Here is a 19,717-nt window from a genome sequence, read left to right as displayed (position 1 = left end):
AGTCACTTTCTTCTGTAATTTATAATAATATCTGATAAAGTAACTTTCATTAATTTCAGGCATTTAATATTAAGTTTTAAGTGATAATTTTTCAACTTTTTCTAATCTTAAACTTTTCATTGTATGATTTGATTTAAATTTAATACCCCCCTCCCACCAATGTGTTGGTTGTAAATCAACTTTAATACGTAGTCTGAAAAGAAATGTTCTACTTTGGTGTGCAAGTATATAACATGGTCTGATAAACTTATTTTCTATTAGAATTTAATACATTATAATTTTAATATCATTAAATTTTTTGATATTCTTTTAATATGGTTCTGTCATTTTTAATTTAATTATTTATTACATGTTATTATTTTTGTTAACTATGCATTGATTATAATTAAATATTATGCGTTGTTAATTATTTGATTTACTTTTCTTTTTAATGTTCACACTTTATATCATAATAATTTAAAACTATTCTATAGCATATAACTTGGACTGTTATTATTATGAAAATAATAATCAGTTGTAGCTTATTAGTCATTGTTTTAATAAAAGAATAACATCGTAGTAGTTTATATATATATAAATAATGAAAAATGGTAACAAACTATCTAGCATCTGATGACTCCCAAATTTAATTATTTATATCATAACAAACCTCTAAAGTCATATTAGGAGTAAAAAACTTACAACATCTTTAAAATTAAATTGAATGTTTAGGAATATATATTCCATATACAGCTGAGATAGTTAAAATGTTAAAAACTCATCACTCTTCAATAAATAAACACTAATTGTTAATTGCAAAAATTGACAGTATGAATAATATCATGCATATTGTCTTACTGGTGCATATCTCAGTAAGATAGGAATCTTACAACAGTAAAATCACTCAGAAAGTAGAATTTTTATCATTCATAAAATCACCATAGAGCTCCTAACCATAAAATAAAAAGTGAAAATAAATAAATAAAAGACAATTTTTTCACATTAAAAAAGAACAAAAATAATTAACTTAAGTCAATATAACCGACTTGATATGGACGTTATACAAAACTTTAGTTGTGTTATGATAATTAATCGTACCATAACATTTTTTAAGGGCAAATAGTCGCTGCATTAAAGAGATACTTATTACTGCATTCCAAAAAACCATTACAGCAAAAAAATTAGTAGTACTTATACCCTTACTGACAAATATTCATTTGACTACTTAAATCTGATGAAGAAATACCAGGTTTATTGCCTTTCAATAACAATGATGATACTTTGAATCAAAGTAATTTAAGAGTTTGAAAATATTTCTATTTTGGAAATAATAAAAAAAAGAATACCATACAAAAAATTAATATACTGAAATAAAACCTATTAAAAGAATTTAAATTAGCCCATAATATATAAAAATACAGCATAATATATATGCTTACAAACACGCGTACATGCTTACATACACATACATACATGCACACATAACCAAGTATGTATATATATATCAATAACTAATATCATTTAACTTGTACTTTGGTATAACATGAATTGCACTATGATTTTCATTTCACACTTACAAAAAAAAAAAATATATAACTGAATAAATTATTAACGTAAAAAAAACCATAACTGATTGGGAATATCACAAGAAAAATTAATTACATCTATCATTAAATTAATAATATAGTATGTGTATAAAAAAAAGATAATCAATTAGTACAGCATTAAATAAATAATAAATCTCACAATATTTTATAAATATGTAACAAAAAATTATTACAATAGTTAATTCATATATATAAATCAACAATAATTAATAAAATAATAAATGATACAATACAATTATATAATTATTTTTATTAAAATAATACTTATATCATGGTAATGGTTGACTGTATTCATAAGGCTTATTTTTTAATTATTAATAATTTTTCATTTATCATGAAGATGCATATCACTGGTAAAGCAATTAAAATCTTTTTTTATTAACTGTAAAATAACAAACAAAAAATATATAATGACAAATACAAGAACCAACTTTTATTATATTTGTAAAGATTTGAGTAATAATAGTTACAAAAGCAAATAGTTAAAGTTGAGCATTTTATCTTTTAATTACCTGTTATGACAAAAATTAACAACTGGTTTTTATTGTTGTATTAAAAAATTGCATTATATATCAATCTTAAATTGACATATTTTGATTTTGATTTTTAACATATTTCATATAGAATGAAATTTTGTAAGATCAAGTAAATCTGCTGATAAAAGATATTAATCTCAATAAGGAAGTTATGGTTGATAAAACAAAATTATCTCAAGTATTGTGACGTATTTAATTAAGTAAATTGATAAAAGAGAACAAATTCATTACATTTTAATCCAATTAAATAAAATAAAAGGTTTTGATTATCAACTATAATTACAGATGATTACCTTTAAACATTTAGTTTAAAATTGTATAAAATAATTAAACCTGTTGAATCCACTACCTTTATTAATGTAACTTAAAATATTAATATTAAAACTAGCAAGAGAGTAAAAATGATGCCACACTGTCTGTTTAATTATTAAAAGTACATATTTTAAACAATTTTGGTAAAAATCCAGTCAAAAATAAAACCAAAAAAATATTAAAACATGGCCAAACACAAACTGAATTATTAATTAACATTATTCTTTCATGAATTTGAATTAAAATTCATATTAATAATTCAATTTGAATAATAATGCAGCTTATCTATAGTACCAATTAAATTATTTAAAATCTTACTGACTTTTTTCAGAAATTCTTTTAAAATATTAACTTTTAAAAATATGACTGATGATGATGCAAGTAAAAATTTTTTATTTTACTTCCAACATAGACAGATGGCTACACACCTAGGGCTAGGGTATATGTCTATCTAGGCAAGTATCCTGAGTACCGTAATTTTACTGTCTTTGGATTTTAAATAATTAACTTTTAATACATAATTTTATTAATTAGGTTGCAATGAATTATTTTTAACAGAAGAGATGTTTTTTAGTTTTTAAAATAGAACTGAGATAAAGAAAAAGAGATTTTTAATTAAATTATTGTGCGAACAAGTACAAAATAAAACTTTCCAAATATAAAAACATTATCTCTTAAAAAAAAAAAACAAATTACAATTCTAAAAAAACTCATTTCACCAATTTTATCTTGTTTTTAAAAGAGTATAATTATTATTGAGATGAAATTTATACAATGTGTTACAAGTTAATAATATCAAATAAAAAAATCTAACAAACTTAAAATTCAAATTAGTTTTCATCATTGAAGTAGTAGTTTCTGAATCCATTGTTGATATTACCTGAAGACCTTCCAGAGACCTTAAACTGTTGGGTACTTTTGTTTTTGTACTTATACAAATTTCAGCTATTAATATATTAAAAATAATAAAAAACATTACCGATGTTAAAAAATCAGTAATAATGAAACAAAAGTGATTTCAAATAATTTTAACAAAAACTTAGCACAGAACTATAATTCATACACTTTCAAAAAATTTGTTTCAATATTAAAATTTAGTGTAATAAGTATTTTTTTTAAATTTGTATATGGAATAAAATTAACAATACAATATAATCTAAACTATTTTTCACATCAGGAACTTCATAATAACAAAATCTAACAGGATAAAATGAGAATAGTTTTTAAAATAAATAACAGTTTTTATAAATAATAGTTTTTTAAATAATGCTTGGATGGTAAATACAACTGGGGTATGGATGAATATCAGTAAACTTTTATTTATAATTGTCTGTGTAAACTTAATAAATAACTGACTTTATGTATATGAAAAAGTATGTATATAGTATCAGTTGGCTGTGTGTTATCTTCAGAATTTAGACAATCATTTTCACACATATCTATAGCAGTAACTGTCACATCTCTGACAAACTATCATTAATTTCTCGCCTGACCCTTGCTTACAAATTAGGGGTAGAAAAATTTCCCTTTCTCAAACATAAAAAAAACCGCCTTAACCAGTGTGTTTAATTAAAAACAATTTATTTAAAATATCACCTAATTAATAAATATTATTTGATAATTAAAAATAACAAGAATTGACTGCACATTTAAAAATTAGAAATTGTTTACTTGAGAAATTTTCAATTTGATATCTTCAAGCTACCATCTACATCTGGTAAATTAAATATATGAAAGTGCTAAACTTTGCCAATAGGATAATTGTATCCCAGTGGCAGAATATAATTTTATTAAAAATTAGTTTTTTGATTACTCACTGATTTTATTTGTTATCTTTTTAGAGTATTTCACAAAGATTTCTGCTTTACCAGAATCTTTTTGTTTTGTTTATAAAAATTAATTAAAAATATAATTCAATTGGTTATGGTCCATTACTCTGGTCCTCCAGGATGGGGGTTGATGGCCTTGGGCCAGTAAGATAAATATTAACAAGCACGCGTTATAATGGCTGTGAAGACAATAGGTAATATGGAAGAGTGGGATTTGCTGTAAATAAAAGGTGGGTTCAGCTGTTATGATCTTTGAGATGCATAATGAGAGATTGTGCAGAATTAGGATAAAGAAGATTCAGAAATATTTTATTAGCATATATGCCTTTGTAGAGGACTCAAAAGAAAAACTGAAAGATCAGTTCTATGAATCTCTAGAAGAGTTATTTAAGTTATAAAAATATAATTTAATTATTATCATACGGGATGCAAATGCAAAAGTCAGTAGCGGGTAAAGAACCCCTGCATAAAGTATGAAAAATAACAAGAGAAGATGGCATCAGTGCAGAAATTTTACCAGCTTGTGGGTAAGATTTATCAACACAAATACATATGCTGATACTACAGGTTTGGAAAAAGGAGTAAACACCCAAGGAAAGAGGCCATAACTGTACCTACACTCAAAGAAGGGACAAGCAGAACCCTAACAGCTAAACTATAGGGGGTATCATTTTTGAATATAACATAACATTTTGGCAAGAATAATTCAAATAAGATTTGAAATCTACACAGTAAACATCATAGATCATCTGGTTGGATTTAAGAAAGGTAAACCTACTATGAACCAAATATACATTCTGAAAGAAGCCAAAGCCAAGTACTTAACAAAAGCTTCTATTGGCCTGCCTTTTTTTCTTTTTCCTGTTTAGCCTCCGGTAACTACCGTTTAGATAATACTTCAGAGGATGAATGAGGATGATATGTATGAGTGTGAATGAAGTGTAGTCTTGTTACCATACCTGAATGTGTGGTTAATTGAAACCCAACCACCACCGGTATCCACGATCTAGTATTCAAGTCCGTGTAAAAATAGCTGGCTTTACTAGGACTTGAACACTGGAACTCTTGAGTTCCAAATCAGCTGATTTGGGAAGATGCGTTCACCACTAGACCAACTCGGTGGGTGTTCTATTGGCCTGCCTGCATGCTGATTTCCATAAAGCTTATGACAGCCTCTATAAGATAGAATATGGGAAAAAAATGGATGGTTTTGAAATACCAAGAAAACTTATCAGGCTAGCAGCTTTAAGTGCGAGTAATGCAAATTTTAAAGTAAAATTGGAAAATGAATATTCACTGAACTTTGAAGAAAACATGGGAGGCAGACCTCCCACCAGTGCTTTCCAACATTGAATAGGAGAGAGCTTTTAAAGAAGCCCAAAAGATTAATCTTGAATTAAAAAATAAAAGAAATAAAAATACTGATCAGAGAAACACATGTTGCTGGGTTGAAAATCAATTATAATACGACAATATTGGTACATTATAGTAATTTGAATGACATTTCAGAACCTCAAAGTTCTAGACCACAAATTTGAGCAAGTGGGGACATTCAAATATCTGGGGATGGTAATCAGCTCACAGAACACAGAAGAAAATAAAATACTGAACCAACTAAATGAAGCAACAGAAATCTGTTTGCCACAAAGAAAATGTCATAGATTGCTTTCACATAGGGCAAAACTGAAAATATAGAGAACAGTCATAAGACCAGTCTTTTTACGTGGAACTGAAACATGGATTTTAAATATAAGTGTGGAGAAAAGCTCATAAAAATTGAGAACAAAGCTCTGAGAAGGATATTTGGACCAACCAGGGAAGTAGATACTTAGAGGATAAAGCGTAATCAAGAAGGTAACTTTATGATGCACTGAACAAACTGGCAGAGGTGAGGAGTAGAAGATTAAGATGAGCTGGTTATGTTATAAGATGACAAGAGGATGTTCTGATAAAACAGATCAAGAAGGGATCCCAGGAAGACCCAAAAAGCAATGTATGGACCAGGTGGAGCTGAACATGAATAGGGTAGGGGAAACTGAAGAGGATGCTCAGGATCAGACAAGTTAGAAGCAGTTTGTTGGCGAGGCCAAATACCATCTTGGGTTTAAATGGCCATGGAATTAAATAAGTAATTCAAACATTAAAAGTGTAGAATTTTAAACAGTATTTGTTAAGTTATTCAATTCAAACCAACATATTAGTTAGCGATTATGTACAGCAAGAATTGTATAATATTACTACCTCAATTGTTGAAATAATTTTATTAATTGATATTTAATATTTTAATTACATTTTATTAAGTAGATACAATTTATTTCAACGAATGAAAAAAAGATATACATCCCTCTTCATGGTTTTTTAAAATCTTCATATACATAAATATAAAAAAAAGAAGAAAGATCTTTGATGAAGCAGAGATCTTCATGAAAGTACTTTAAAGCAGTAACTGGTAAAAAAAAAAATAAATAAATAAAAAAGGAAGATATAACTTTTTTCAAAACTGATGAATACAACCTGAGTTACAGAACTTCAAAATTTATTGATAACAGATACATTATTTTTAAAGAAAGTTTTTCATAATGATATAAAAATTGCAGTATAATCACAAAATATTCCTGACTACTAAAATTTATTGAAGTTCTTATATAATTTTTGATATATTTTTTAATACAATAATAACTTGTTATAATAAACAAAAATATAAAACAACCTACACCAACCTATAATTAACAAACATTTGTACATCTTCGGTATCAAACCACTATAATTTTATTTTATATGCTTGTAATAAAATACAGACAAGAAGAGAAATGTTAGTGGCAGTATATTTGACTGTTTGGTTGATTCTGGGAATATAGTATTGAAAATTTAAAGTAAACCAGTAATGATCTACATATACTTTTCATCACGTACTCTTTCAACAACTACTTTTAAAAGCAGCCAAATTATTAAAACTCCTACTGCAAACCACATATATGATAAATTTAAAAATATGAAACCATTACATAATGACCTAAGTTTTTACATTTACTGTTGATAGTCGATACACATACACAAGTTACAGTGATTTTTCTTATCGGAAAGTCATACACAATTTTTTTCATCTACCAGTATAGATACTGAACAATTTTTTTGTACTCCCATAATCAATTTTTTTATAATAATTTTTATTTACATTTATTTTTGTAATTTATGAAAAAAAGTAAAAATAAATAATATTTATGAAGCAAATGTAATTGGGTAAATTTTATAATTATTGTCTGTTTATAATTATTTCAGTAATAAGAAAACAAAAACAGCAATTTTATTTTAAATGACATTACTCAAAAGGTATTGTAACTCGCTAAGTACAGGATTCTTGTAAAACAACTGTGATAAATTATATGTTTATCATAATACATAAAAATACATATCAAAAAACATTTCATACAATATGTTAATAATTTTTTTAAAATACTATCATAATGACTAGATTACAAGTTAAGTAAGACCAGTACAATTAAACACTGATCAGTACATGTAACCACCAGAATAGAAAATAGAAAAATAGTATAAGCATAACCTAACTATTAAATAAATTAATTTGTACTACTTAATTTTTTTTTATAAAAAATTATTCAAACATTCAATCTGTTTAAATTTATAAACTTAATAATAATCAGATATAAGTTTTACAACTTTTCAAACATTCTTATTGCTAGTTTATGATTGAAACCAATTCAAATTTATATAATAATTAATTAAAAATTGTTTATAAAACATTTACTTAATTATAAATAAGATCTTATGAAAACAGTCAAATTATCACATAATTGCAACATCATAACAAAATAATTTGAAAAAAAAACAAAAACAAATATAAAAAACAACAAATAAATTATCTGAGTGTAATGTAACCCTATAATAATTTGAAAGCATGATCAAAAAGATAGAAATCATGTGCAGTTATTAGTTTAAAACAATAAGAACTAATTAGGATTAATGATAAATACCTGGAAATGTTTTGTACAAGAGCTAGGGTGAGAGAAATATGGCGGATCACAGATCGTAAAAAGATCGCAACATAATCCGCCAGTAGTCACAGGATGATATCGCATACATCGCAGACGACGCAGACACGACGTACACGTCGGCTATTGACGACGTTTTGTTTGCAACAGCTGTGGCAGCCTCCAGATGTGCCAATTGATTCATCTTTGCAAGACAGTATTTTTAATTTCATCTTCTCAAAATCATCTTCTTCTGCGATTTTTTGGCTCCGTGACACTAATGTACACAAATCTCACTAAGATAATAATTTACTAAATAAAAACATAATATTAGTAAATAGTAAAAATATAAAATTAATAATAATTACATGATATTACAAAAAATTAGGAATGATCTTCTTAATGAATTACTCTTCTAAAAACATATAATGGCAAAATTAAAAATATACATGGTAAAACACATTTAGAGCGACTTCTTCATCTGTATAGAACAGCATTTAAGGGCCCCAACAAATTACCAGAAAAAAATGCTGAAAAATTTGTTAAAAGTTTTAAGTGAATTCTTAATACATAAAAAGTTAATACCAGCAATACTGTAAAATATTGTAATTTTTTAAATAGTGGATATGGACAATATAGTAAACATTATGAAAATAAACTGAAAAAAAAAATTACTATTAAAGAAACTAATAAAAAATTTAGAAAATTAATGAAAAATTTCATTAAAAATATTATGTTCACATAATGATTTAGAAGATAACTAAACTGATTACGTAACTGTAATTTCTCTTTGAAATTTTTATGGAAGTATTTATTTTTGTAGACATCTTTCAGAAAACACTTATGAATACATAATACATACATTTTTCAATTTTTGGATGTGCTACATTTACAATATATCTCAGAATATTCTGATTTTTACTAAAAATGAATGCCATTTAGAAAAATTAAAATGCTTGTTATAAATTTAAGAACAAATTAAAATATCCAAATATGGCTTCTGAAACAAGCATCTTGTAAATTCAAATAGTATAAAGATGATTTATACTAATAATATTATTTTGCTTGTTTATTGGTAATTTAACAAAGTTAATTTACTCCAACTTCTTTATGACTTCCATTTTTTTTGCTTAACAGCTTTCTCAGAAACAGTACAGAAATCAATTTTTTTTTTCAATTTTCCGTGACAAATATCATCTGAAACTACTAATTTTGCCAATCCTCAAGCATTTTACAACATTTATCATTTTACTACTGTAACAGAAATCAAGGTAATATTTTCACTTAGTGTATATATAAAAAGTAGAACAATTTTGGATTTATGTTTATACGAAAAGTTTTCTTCATTTTGAACGGTAGAATGCATTGTTGTAGTATCTTTGATTCCTTATGGGAAAACCTGGAGATAAATTCTTTAACATAGACATCTTGGTTTGATATAAATTAGGTTTGATTTAATTCTTTAATTGTTTCTTGTTTATTAAATTTGGAGTAAATTTATGGTCTTTTAATGATATTATAGTATTTATGCGACTATTTGAGCTTTTATCAATAGTTATGTAGTTATTGCTTGTAGGTTTATGATAAACAGAAATTTTAATATACGTTACTTTTGTTAAGCGTAATTTTTGTTTACAACTCTATTAGATGGTGTTCATATACTGAAAATGATAATTAAATAATATACCTTTAAATATGTCATACAAAATTATATGTAGATCTATATGTGAAAATTCTAATCATGTTAAATCATTCTAAATCTAATCATGTAAAAATTATATAAATTTTTCTAATTAAGACAGAATATTTTAGTCTGACTTCAAAGATTGACTTTGAAGAAGTAAATGTAAAAAAAAATTAAACAACTAAATTAATGAACTAAACATAGTTTCAAAAGACTTTCCAGTCTAAGATAAATACTAATTTCATATATTTTCAATATTACAATTTTGAATATGCTACAAACACATCTTAACAAGGAAAATGAAATGCACAAGAATGAAAAAAATGCCCAGAACCTTGCTGGAAATTTGAATTGTAGCTGCCAAAATTTTGGTCGATTATTTATTTGACTGTTAATTTGGTATATGCACACATATAAATGTACATATAATGATATTGTCTAATAATTTGCTATCACAAAATGTAAGTACTGAGAAAATAAAATAACTCTGTTCTGAGTAACTTTAAGTTACTCATTAATGACTACCATTGTTATGAAGAGTCTTGTTTTCTCAAGAGTGTAACATAAGAAATGGATAAAAAAAAATATCATATTTTCATTACTATATATTTAAAATTATTTTTTTATAAATTTATTACGTATTTGCACAAAGGTACAAATGTTATATGTGTTGACGTATATACAAGGTGACGTTATAAAGGTTCAAACGTTATACACAAACATCCCTACATAACTGTTGCTTGATATAGAATGAAGTGTACTAACAAGTATCATGTTCAATAAACAGGCACTTGTATCTAAAAGTAGTATTAAAACATTAAACCTGACTATGAAAATTAATAGTCTGCCTCACCACAGAACACCATACCCATACACGTGATGTGTGTTCTGCAATTGATGTGATAAAGCATATCACACTGTTCGCCCAGTTTTAGAAATATTCATCAAAGGAAACAATGCAATGTTTTTACCGATAATACTCCATTTAGTCTAAAACCATCTACATGAGTGAAGTTACACAAGGGATATCTCTAAAATAAAGACTGCTGGAAAATGTCTCTCCTTAAGGTTGGCAAACCTGTGTCGTTCATGGCCATGCTAGTAATGTACATACTCCACATTGTTGTCTGCAAGTTGTGTTGTAGAATCTCAGATTACATGGGAGTTATCATGTTATAAAATGAACAAGAACATCGATGAAGCCGCTATCTGTGAAATACATGGAGTCATAAGTTCTTTAAACCATCAGAACCTTAAGCCGGCTAAAAATTCATAGACAATTGGTTGCTGTGTACAGTGATAATGTAATGAGTGGAAAAAAGTCCGAAAATGGTGTGAAAGATTTAGAAACAACGGAATTAATGTGCACGATGAAGAACGTTCAGGGAGGCCCTTGATAATAATCACTGGGGACTTGTTGAAACATAACAATGAAATCAGAAAAGATCGTCGCTCAATGATTTCCGACCAGGACCTTCTTTTTCCTGATGTTTCAAGAGCTGTTATTGGTCCCATTGTTCATGACCATTTAGGCTTCAGAAAGGTTTGTGCACGTTGGGTGCCGTGTCTTAACGGAACGTCACAAAAAAATCTGAAGGGGGATCTGCTTTGGAATTTTTAATGGGCTTATCAACACAGAAAAAGTTGATAAGTTCCGTAATTCAATTGGTACTGGCGATGAAACATGGATTATTTTGACACACCAGACAGCAAATGGCATTCAAGCGAATGATGTCATCCTCAATCACCAACCAGACTAACAAAGGTCAAGTCACAGCCGTTTGGACGCAAACTGATGGCCACAGACTTTTGGATTCAGTTTGGCATACTGCTGATTGATTTCATGCCACGTGGAATGACTATAATTCCAGAAGCCTGCTATGAAACTCTATGTAAGTTATGGTGTGCTATTCAAAATCAGCGACATGGGCGACTGACCAATGGCGCCGTCACGCTGCACGATAATACATGTCCACATGCTGCGAGTCTGACACATGATTTACTGATAACATTTGGATGGGAAATTTATAATCAACCACCATATAGTCCACACTTAGCCCCTTCTGATTACCATTTGTTTGTGAAACTGAAAGAATTTTTGAGTGGTAAGTAATTTGTGAGTGACGAACTTAAAAAATGCTGTTAATCAGTGGCTATACACACTGGTGGTAGAAGATTACAACGGGGGTATATTGAAGTTGGTGTATTGCTATGATAAATGTCTAATTCATTTAATGATTATATAGATAAGTAGTATAAGGTATGTAGTTAAAGAGAAATAAAAAATGTTAATAAAATTTTCAGAATAAATTTTTTTAATGTGAATTGGTCTTTACTTTAGAGATAATCTCTTGTACATTCAAGTTAATGTTTTTTCACAAACGATTTACTTCGATAATCCTGATATTACAAGACACTCTTACTTTTAGATAATGGTTGTGCTTAAATTTTAATACTCTGATGAATAAATATAGTTTAATTAAATTTTATAAAAATATCATGATAAAACAAGAAATACTTACCAACATGTATCCACCAAGAATTAGCAATATATTTACGAAGACCTGGTACTTCAAGTAATTTACGAATGCTCTCTTCGTTTGTACTCAGAGAACGTAAGCTAAGAAGTTTCAATGAAACTGGATGAGAAACAGAATATGTAATACGCATTGCACTCTGAGCAGCAGTAGAACACACCATTGGATATAGATCAGTGTTGCGTAGTGACCTAAAAGCCACACCTGCACAAATGACATTATTTTTAACAACAGAGAAAGTAGAGAAAAACAAACCTTTTCTATATCTAATCAAAATCTCATACTTCCGTTCCTTATTTCATGAGGGCTGTTCAACAATTAAAGAATTTCCATTATTATGATTTGTTTATTTAAAATGTCAGCTCTGCTTCAAACTTGTACCGTGGAAGAACAGCGTACTGTGGTAAGATTTTATTTTCTGAAATTCATTCACTGTTGTTAAAACAGTATGGTAATTATATATCAAATTGGGCAGAACAACTATTAACACTTTTCATAACAGAAGACTGGTGGAAGTTTTGATGCTTTGAAAAATTGCATTAATGATCTTATTTACAAGGCATAAAATTAGGGAAATTTATAATCCATCTTTTGGTATTGTCCATTCAAGCCAAGATAAGCTGTGGCTCTGAGTTCAGGAACAATGAGTGGGGCAAAAAATGTGGTACTCAAGACACCAAGGTGAACAATTCTTCATTACTGGAATAAGCTTACAGAAAGATGGGGTAAGTGCATAAATGAGGCTGGAGATTATGCCAAAAAAAAGTAGTGTTAGTTTTATTGTCAAATAAATAATAATTCTTCTAGTTATTTTTCTAATTATTGAATGGTCCTTACATACTTTTATTTTAATAACAGTACATATTCTTTACACCTTTATTATTTATCAAATTTTTTTTGTCCATTTTCATGATTTTCTCAAATCATAAAAGTAGTGGAGCAAGTAACTTTCAGTTCTCATAAGAGGTCTAAAGTTGCTTTCAACAAATTCATATCAATATTTTATTTAATTAAAAAAAAATTAAAGGCAAACAACCAAACAGGCATTATGGCATCATTAATGTCTGAAAAGCATAAAGAAGAGAATGCTGACCTACTAAAATCAATAATGCCAAATTTTGAAAAAATAGAACAAAAATACAAAGAAGAAATTTTTCTATCAGTAACATACAATAAAACATAATATACATCAAGTAAATAGATACCATTAAAATAAGAAAAACTAGCAAAACTAGATGTATGTAAAATATCTATTACACAGAAGGATAAATACAAACACAAAAAGAAAATAACAGGAAGATAAAAACAAGTTGTAAAGGACCAAATGGATACATTCATTCAATCTTGTAAGAGATTTTATGTACACCTTGAATAAAAAGAATAAATAAAGAAGAGCCATTTAATAATTAAAAACATAACTACTGATGTCACAGTTATTTATTTCATTAAGGATTTAATATTCAATATAATCAATCTTTTACAATTACACACTTATCTCATCTTTACCAAATGACTTTTTCTGGTAAAAAAGAATCTTGTTTAAACAATGAATCCAATGATACTGCTGAATTTTCACTTTTTAATTGCTTTAGAAGTTTTCTTTGGCAAAGTTTTTCTAACTGGACAAAATGGATGAAAATTACATAGTAAAAAAAATGTGGACAATATAGGCTGAGTATAAAAGGACTTGGTTAGCTGAAAAGATTTTTCAGGTTGTGTAAGATGTAGAGGAACTCTTATTAGTGTTCTCACATCAGCACCTTAAATATCCATACTATAAATATTTTTCATTAATTCAAATTTTTAACAATAAAATGAGCTGTATCAGACTGGTCATCAGCTATTTTTGTCTGCTAAACTATATTATTTCTTCAACATAGTACTATAAGTTCGGAGTAGGCAATTACAAAACTGCAGTATTTGTACTACGAGGTGTACACAAATGTGGGTTTACTATGATATTTATAGTACTTATAAATACCGGTTTTAGTTATAAAAACCAATCAACTTTCAATTGATAAAATACACTACAGTGAATCTCAGTTTGAGTAGTTACCAGTACAAAGTCAGTTCCAGTAAAATATTATTAATACAAAAGCACATCCCCATTACAGTATTGATATAATGCATTCCTTCCAACTAGTTGCATCAGCTAACACACTGGGTCTTCCAAATCAATGTTTATCTTACACAATAATTTCCAGCAGTTAACCAATAAAACATACTTTAACCAGTAATACAAACTTTAAAAAACTGAATTTCTTCTAAATTTTTTAAAACCTATTACCTTATTTATGCCATTAATTATGGGATGATCCTTATTATCTATGTAATAAAATAAACTTTTACGATATTGAAATTTATCCAGAAAAATTAGCAAAATGAACATCTATAATAGTGTATTTTACACAACATGAATGGGCTAGGCTAATGATAAAAGGTGCTATAAATTGATACCCATAATATTATACAACCTACTGTTTATCATCTTTCATATTAACAAATAGTATAACAAAACAAACATGAAGTGTGTTTCTAAAGTAAGGTTGTTGAATTTACCACCTATATATGTGATGCAAACAGATTGTGCTTGTGCAGTTGTTATTTCAATTAATATTCAGCTGTTAACAAAAGTTTAGTCATTTTTTTTGGTAGTTATTTATATTCATCCATTTATAACAAATGCTACAATTCATGATCCTGCCAAGAGTGAAGTACTTTGTACTCTGATTGTACTTTACATACCAAGTTTGAAGTAGGAGTAATCTGATGTTTAAGGGTTGAATATTTTAAGTGACAATAAAGTAAGGCAATGGTACCATTCATTTTGAGAAGGGTGAATGAATGTTCATGACGAAGAACATAGAAACCGCCATGTGATAATGAAAGATCTGATTGAAAAAGTTAAAGAACATTTTTTTAGAAAACTGGCACTTCATGCGTCATATTTATCTTTGATGTCACATGAACTTTAATTTATGAAGTTTGAATGAAAAATTGGGCTATAAAAAACTGTGTGCCAGATTGGGAACAAGATCTTTAAGTCAAACACACAAGGAAAAGCATCTTGCTGCAACGCATGAACTTATGCAGTGTTAGGAAAAGTATCTTGCTGCAACGCATGAACTTATGCAGCGTTATGAAAATGAAGGTAATATAAACTGTTTGATCATATTGTTACCGGAGATGAAACTTGGATTTTTTATTCAAATGAGGAGACAAAGCAGCAGTCAATAAAATGGAGGCATTCATCATCTCCAAAATTGAAAAAGTTCAAAAGTTCTTTGTCAAGAAGTTTAAGGCTACTGTTTTGTGAGACAATTAGTGTCTTGCTTGTCGAATTTTGATTGTGGAACTACTGTGAATGCCAGTATATATTGCAAAATGTAAAAAAATCATAGAACTATAGAAATCATATGATGTGGATGGTAGATTTTGTTTTTGCATGACAATGTCCAGCCAAAAACGGCAAATCAAACAGTGAAACAATTTGAAAACTTTTATTGGAAAATCATCAATAATCCACCCTATAGACCTGACTTAGCTCCCAGAAATTTATTTCTTTTTCTTCATCTTAAACAGTGTTTTTCATCACAAAGGTTTGGCAATGATAACAAACTGAAAAATAGTGTTATTGGGTGGTTTAAGTCACTGGTAGCAGCAATACAGAAAAACAGAAAATAAATGTAGTTTATGCGTTACTTTCAAATTATTTTTATTTCAAAACAGAGCTTACTTTAAAAACATGCCTCACAATATAACAACATAAATTGATAACAATAAATATTAATGAAAATAAACTTATGTATGTATACTTATTACAACTAGACTAACTGCTTTGATAATGCACTTAAGGCAGTGTTTCTTAACCTGTGGGGCACGTCCCCTAGGGGAGTGTGATAACACTAAATGGGGTGTGAGCATATAAAAAAGAAAATATTATTAAAATAATTTATTCATTTACTGAAAGGAAAGCAAAACAAAATACATTCTGACATAATAAATAACAAAATACACATTTACACTGACATAATACATGAATAAATAAGCTTGTATCAGTACTGCACAATGTATTTAATAATTAACTAATCAATACTAAATTAAAAACAAGTTTAATAATTATCAGTGACTCCCTTGGGCCTGTCTTGCAGATCAAAGTTTTTCGAAGGAAGGTTTAATATTAGCAATAGACACTATGAGTTCTTTTTCTATATTTAGCTGAGATCTATATTTTGTCTTCAAAGCAGCTACCACAGAAAATCTAGTTTCACAAAGGTAGGAAGTTCAAAATGGTAATAGTATAAGAAATGCTCTTGGTTTTCAGTGCAGGAAACTCATCATCTACCCCTGCCTAAAATTCAAAGTGATTTATTTCTAAATTGTCCTTGATTTTGCCACTAGCCATGAAATCTATGAAGATTTCTTCTTTGGCAGTTGAAAGCCCTTTGGGAGTATTTTGAAATGGATCCTTAACTCCCTCGTAACTTGGTACCAAGTTGTCAACAAAAAAATACGTTTTAAAATTCTTTGCAGCATGGCTGAATGACTTTCAATAGTAAAAAAAACTACTTTTACATGTTATTCTTCAGCCTTGTAAGTTTTAACTCATTCATCCACATTTGCAAACATTTCTAGGTTCTTTGCTTTAAATTTCTGCTCCACAATTCCAATTTTCTACAAAAAGCATTATTAACTTTATCACTTGTATCCAACATATGTGTATTTGCTCCTTGAAACTGAAGATTCAAGGTATTTAATTTCTTGAAAATGTTGACCAAGTAGCTCAATTCCATCACAAATAAACCATCTCAAATTTTCTTGGTTTCCAGTCAGTTTTCCTCTTCTAGAAAAATAGTGATTTCATCTCTTAATTCATAAACATGTTACAAAAATTTCCCACGTGATAACCATCTTGCCTCACAATAAAATAGTAATGCTGAATGTTCTGCACCCATATCTTTACAAAGAGCAGAAAAGATTCTTGATTTTAGGGCTCATTTTTATATAATTTACTACGGTTACAACTGTCATTAACACAATATTCAGACCAGGACTCATTTCTTTGGAAACCAAAGCTTCTTTGTGGATCATGCAATGTGTCCAGACACACTGTAGAGATTTTTGTTTCACAAGTGCCTATAAAACCTTGGAAATGTCCAGACATTGAATGAGCACCATCGGTGGATATTCCGATGTATTTTTCCACTGTATGTTTGCCTCTATAAAATCATTTAAGATAGCAAATAATGAGAGTGCTGTTGTTTTGAGTTCTACTGGTTTGCAGAAAAGTACTCCTTGTATTGCTGACATACCATCACAAAATCGAACATAGGCAATGAAATGAGTATCTTTATTGCTATATGTTGCCTCATCAAGCTGAATCGAAAACAATTTGTCATACAACTTCTCGAAAAGCTGATGCTATACATCCTCAGCTATATCACCAACTCGAGAGGTAACAGTATCATTTGATATAGTTATGGATTGCACTTGTGTTTGGCAAAATTATCTCCAAACATAGTTTCTACAATCTCAAAATAAGCTCTTCACCAGTGGTATGAAACTTTGTGAAAAGTAAGTAGAACATTTTCATTCACAAAGTTGTTTTTAAAAATGATGTTTGCTTTTCATATGATTTTAATTTTAATTCAAAGAATTCTCAGGATTTATTAATATACTACTCACTATGAAACATTTCCAGATGTCATTTAGGTTTATTAGGTTTCATGTTTGCTGCTGCCAAAATTTTTCAGCAAATGACATATAGAGGCTTTTTTTCTTCTTCACTTACTTCAGTAATGGTAAACCCAGAATTTAAGTATTCTTGAGGATATTTTCTTTGATTTTATTTTTGGAACCATGCTTGTCTGTGCACCTGATTGATACTTCACTATCGTCTAATGCTTATCCATGATTCTGTATAAATCTACTGCCATGAATATTTAATATCATGAATTGCAATTAACAAGAAAATTACAATGTGCACATTTACAAAAGATTTGATAACGATAAAAGGATCGACTCGACTGAGAGACTGGAATTGAACAATGTGCAGCATTTACACAAGTTTGCACAGATGTTCCAGAATTTTCGAGACAAATTGGAACTTCTCATGAAGCTACGAGAATGTCCATTATGGTGGACAGACATGACAGAGAGCAATAGAGGGGCATCAATTCTGGTTTTGTCAATGCAGTTGATCGGTATTGCCGAATATCAATAAATTTACTTATTTTTGGTAATTTATAAGGTTTATAATTGTAGCTTTAGTGTCAAAACACTCAAAATACATTATTATTGTTTATATTGTTATTGTAAGAGGGGGGTTAAAATTATGATTGAAAATTGGGTCATAAATACTAAAAGGTTTAGAAATGCTGCATTACAATATTTGAGCACATGCATAATCTCTAAATTTAAATCACAGATGTGTCAAAAGAAATACAATAAAACTAAATTACGAATTATAAACCATTAAATACACAAATTATTATTAACTTACCTAATGGCCTCCTGTTCAAAAAAAATTCCAGTGTTCCTTTCCACATATCCAAATAAATACCAATCGTGCTTCCTTTTTTAAATGGTGGACCGTAAGGTTCAAATTTTCCATCATGGTATACACTACCTATAATTTTAAAAAAATATTAAAATGAAGCATAAATTATACATTTAAATAAAAAGGTTGTCACTAGAAAAATGGACAATGACACAAATTCCAAATATTAATATCAATAAGGTACAGTATGCTTCAAAGCTATGTAATATTTCTCAAGTTTCACATACATTGATTAATTATACATGAAATGAAAGAACAACTCAAACAGTTTTAGCTGTGCACAAGTTCATAAACTGTAAACTGTTTCCTATACCTTCTGTTTTAAAGTGGTAGTAGAAAAAGAAAGTGTTTCATGTTTTGCTGATTGCTAAGTGTGAATCTGTAATTACCATTTAACATATGTTCAGTTTGAAGTTCCATTATGGTCGCTGGAATGACAATAACAATCGTAGATGTTATAAACAATTTGAAACCACTGGCTGTATTCATAAAGGGAAGAGTACAGGACAATTGAGTATGTCCAAAGACAATGTTGAACATGTAAGAGAGTCTTTTGTGCACCGTCCTAGGAATCTATTTGGAAGGTTTGCTGCAAATTAGTAATTCCAGTGATGTCTGTGAGTTTTAAGGAAATACTTACAACTGTGTCCATATCGTTTAGAGCTGTTATAAGCTCTAAAGCCAC

The 19,717-nt window shown here is 28.4% G+C and overlaps 1 protein-coding gene across 2 annotated transcripts in view; it reads right to left on the bottom strand.

Moving 5' to 3' along the window:
* Positions 1-19,717, bottom strand: part of LOC142323866 (SPRY domain-containing SOCS box protein 3) — a 46,587-nt gene that overhangs the window by 10,014 nt on the left and 16,856 nt on the right. The window contains exons 4-6 of one of the 2 annotated variants that reach the window (XR_012756175.1): positions 18,976-19,101; positions 12,459-12,677; positions 8,256-8,529 (exon numbers count right to left, since the gene is read on the bottom strand). Coding sequence is in view for 1 of the 2 variants with exons in the window: in XM_075364164.1 (XP_075220279.1) it covers positions 8,530-8,564; positions 12,459-12,677; positions 18,976-19,101 (380 nt within the window). In the remaining variant the exon portion in view is untranslated. Of the gene's footprint in view, positions 1-8,255; positions 8,565-12,458; positions 12,678-18,975; positions 19,102-19,717 lie in introns of those variants that run through there. The other variant, XM_075364164.1, reaches the window with a different exon arrangement.

Source organism: Lycorma delicatula, chromosome 4 (assembly GCF_047948215.1).
Source record: "Lycorma delicatula isolate Av1 chromosome 4, ASM4794821v1, whole genome shotgun sequence".
NCBI lineage: Eukaryota > Metazoa > Arthropoda > Insecta > Hemiptera > Fulgoridae > Lycorma > Lycorma delicatula.
Note: the sequence above shows the minus strand (reverse complement) of the source record. Positions and strands in the feature narration are given on the sequence as shown.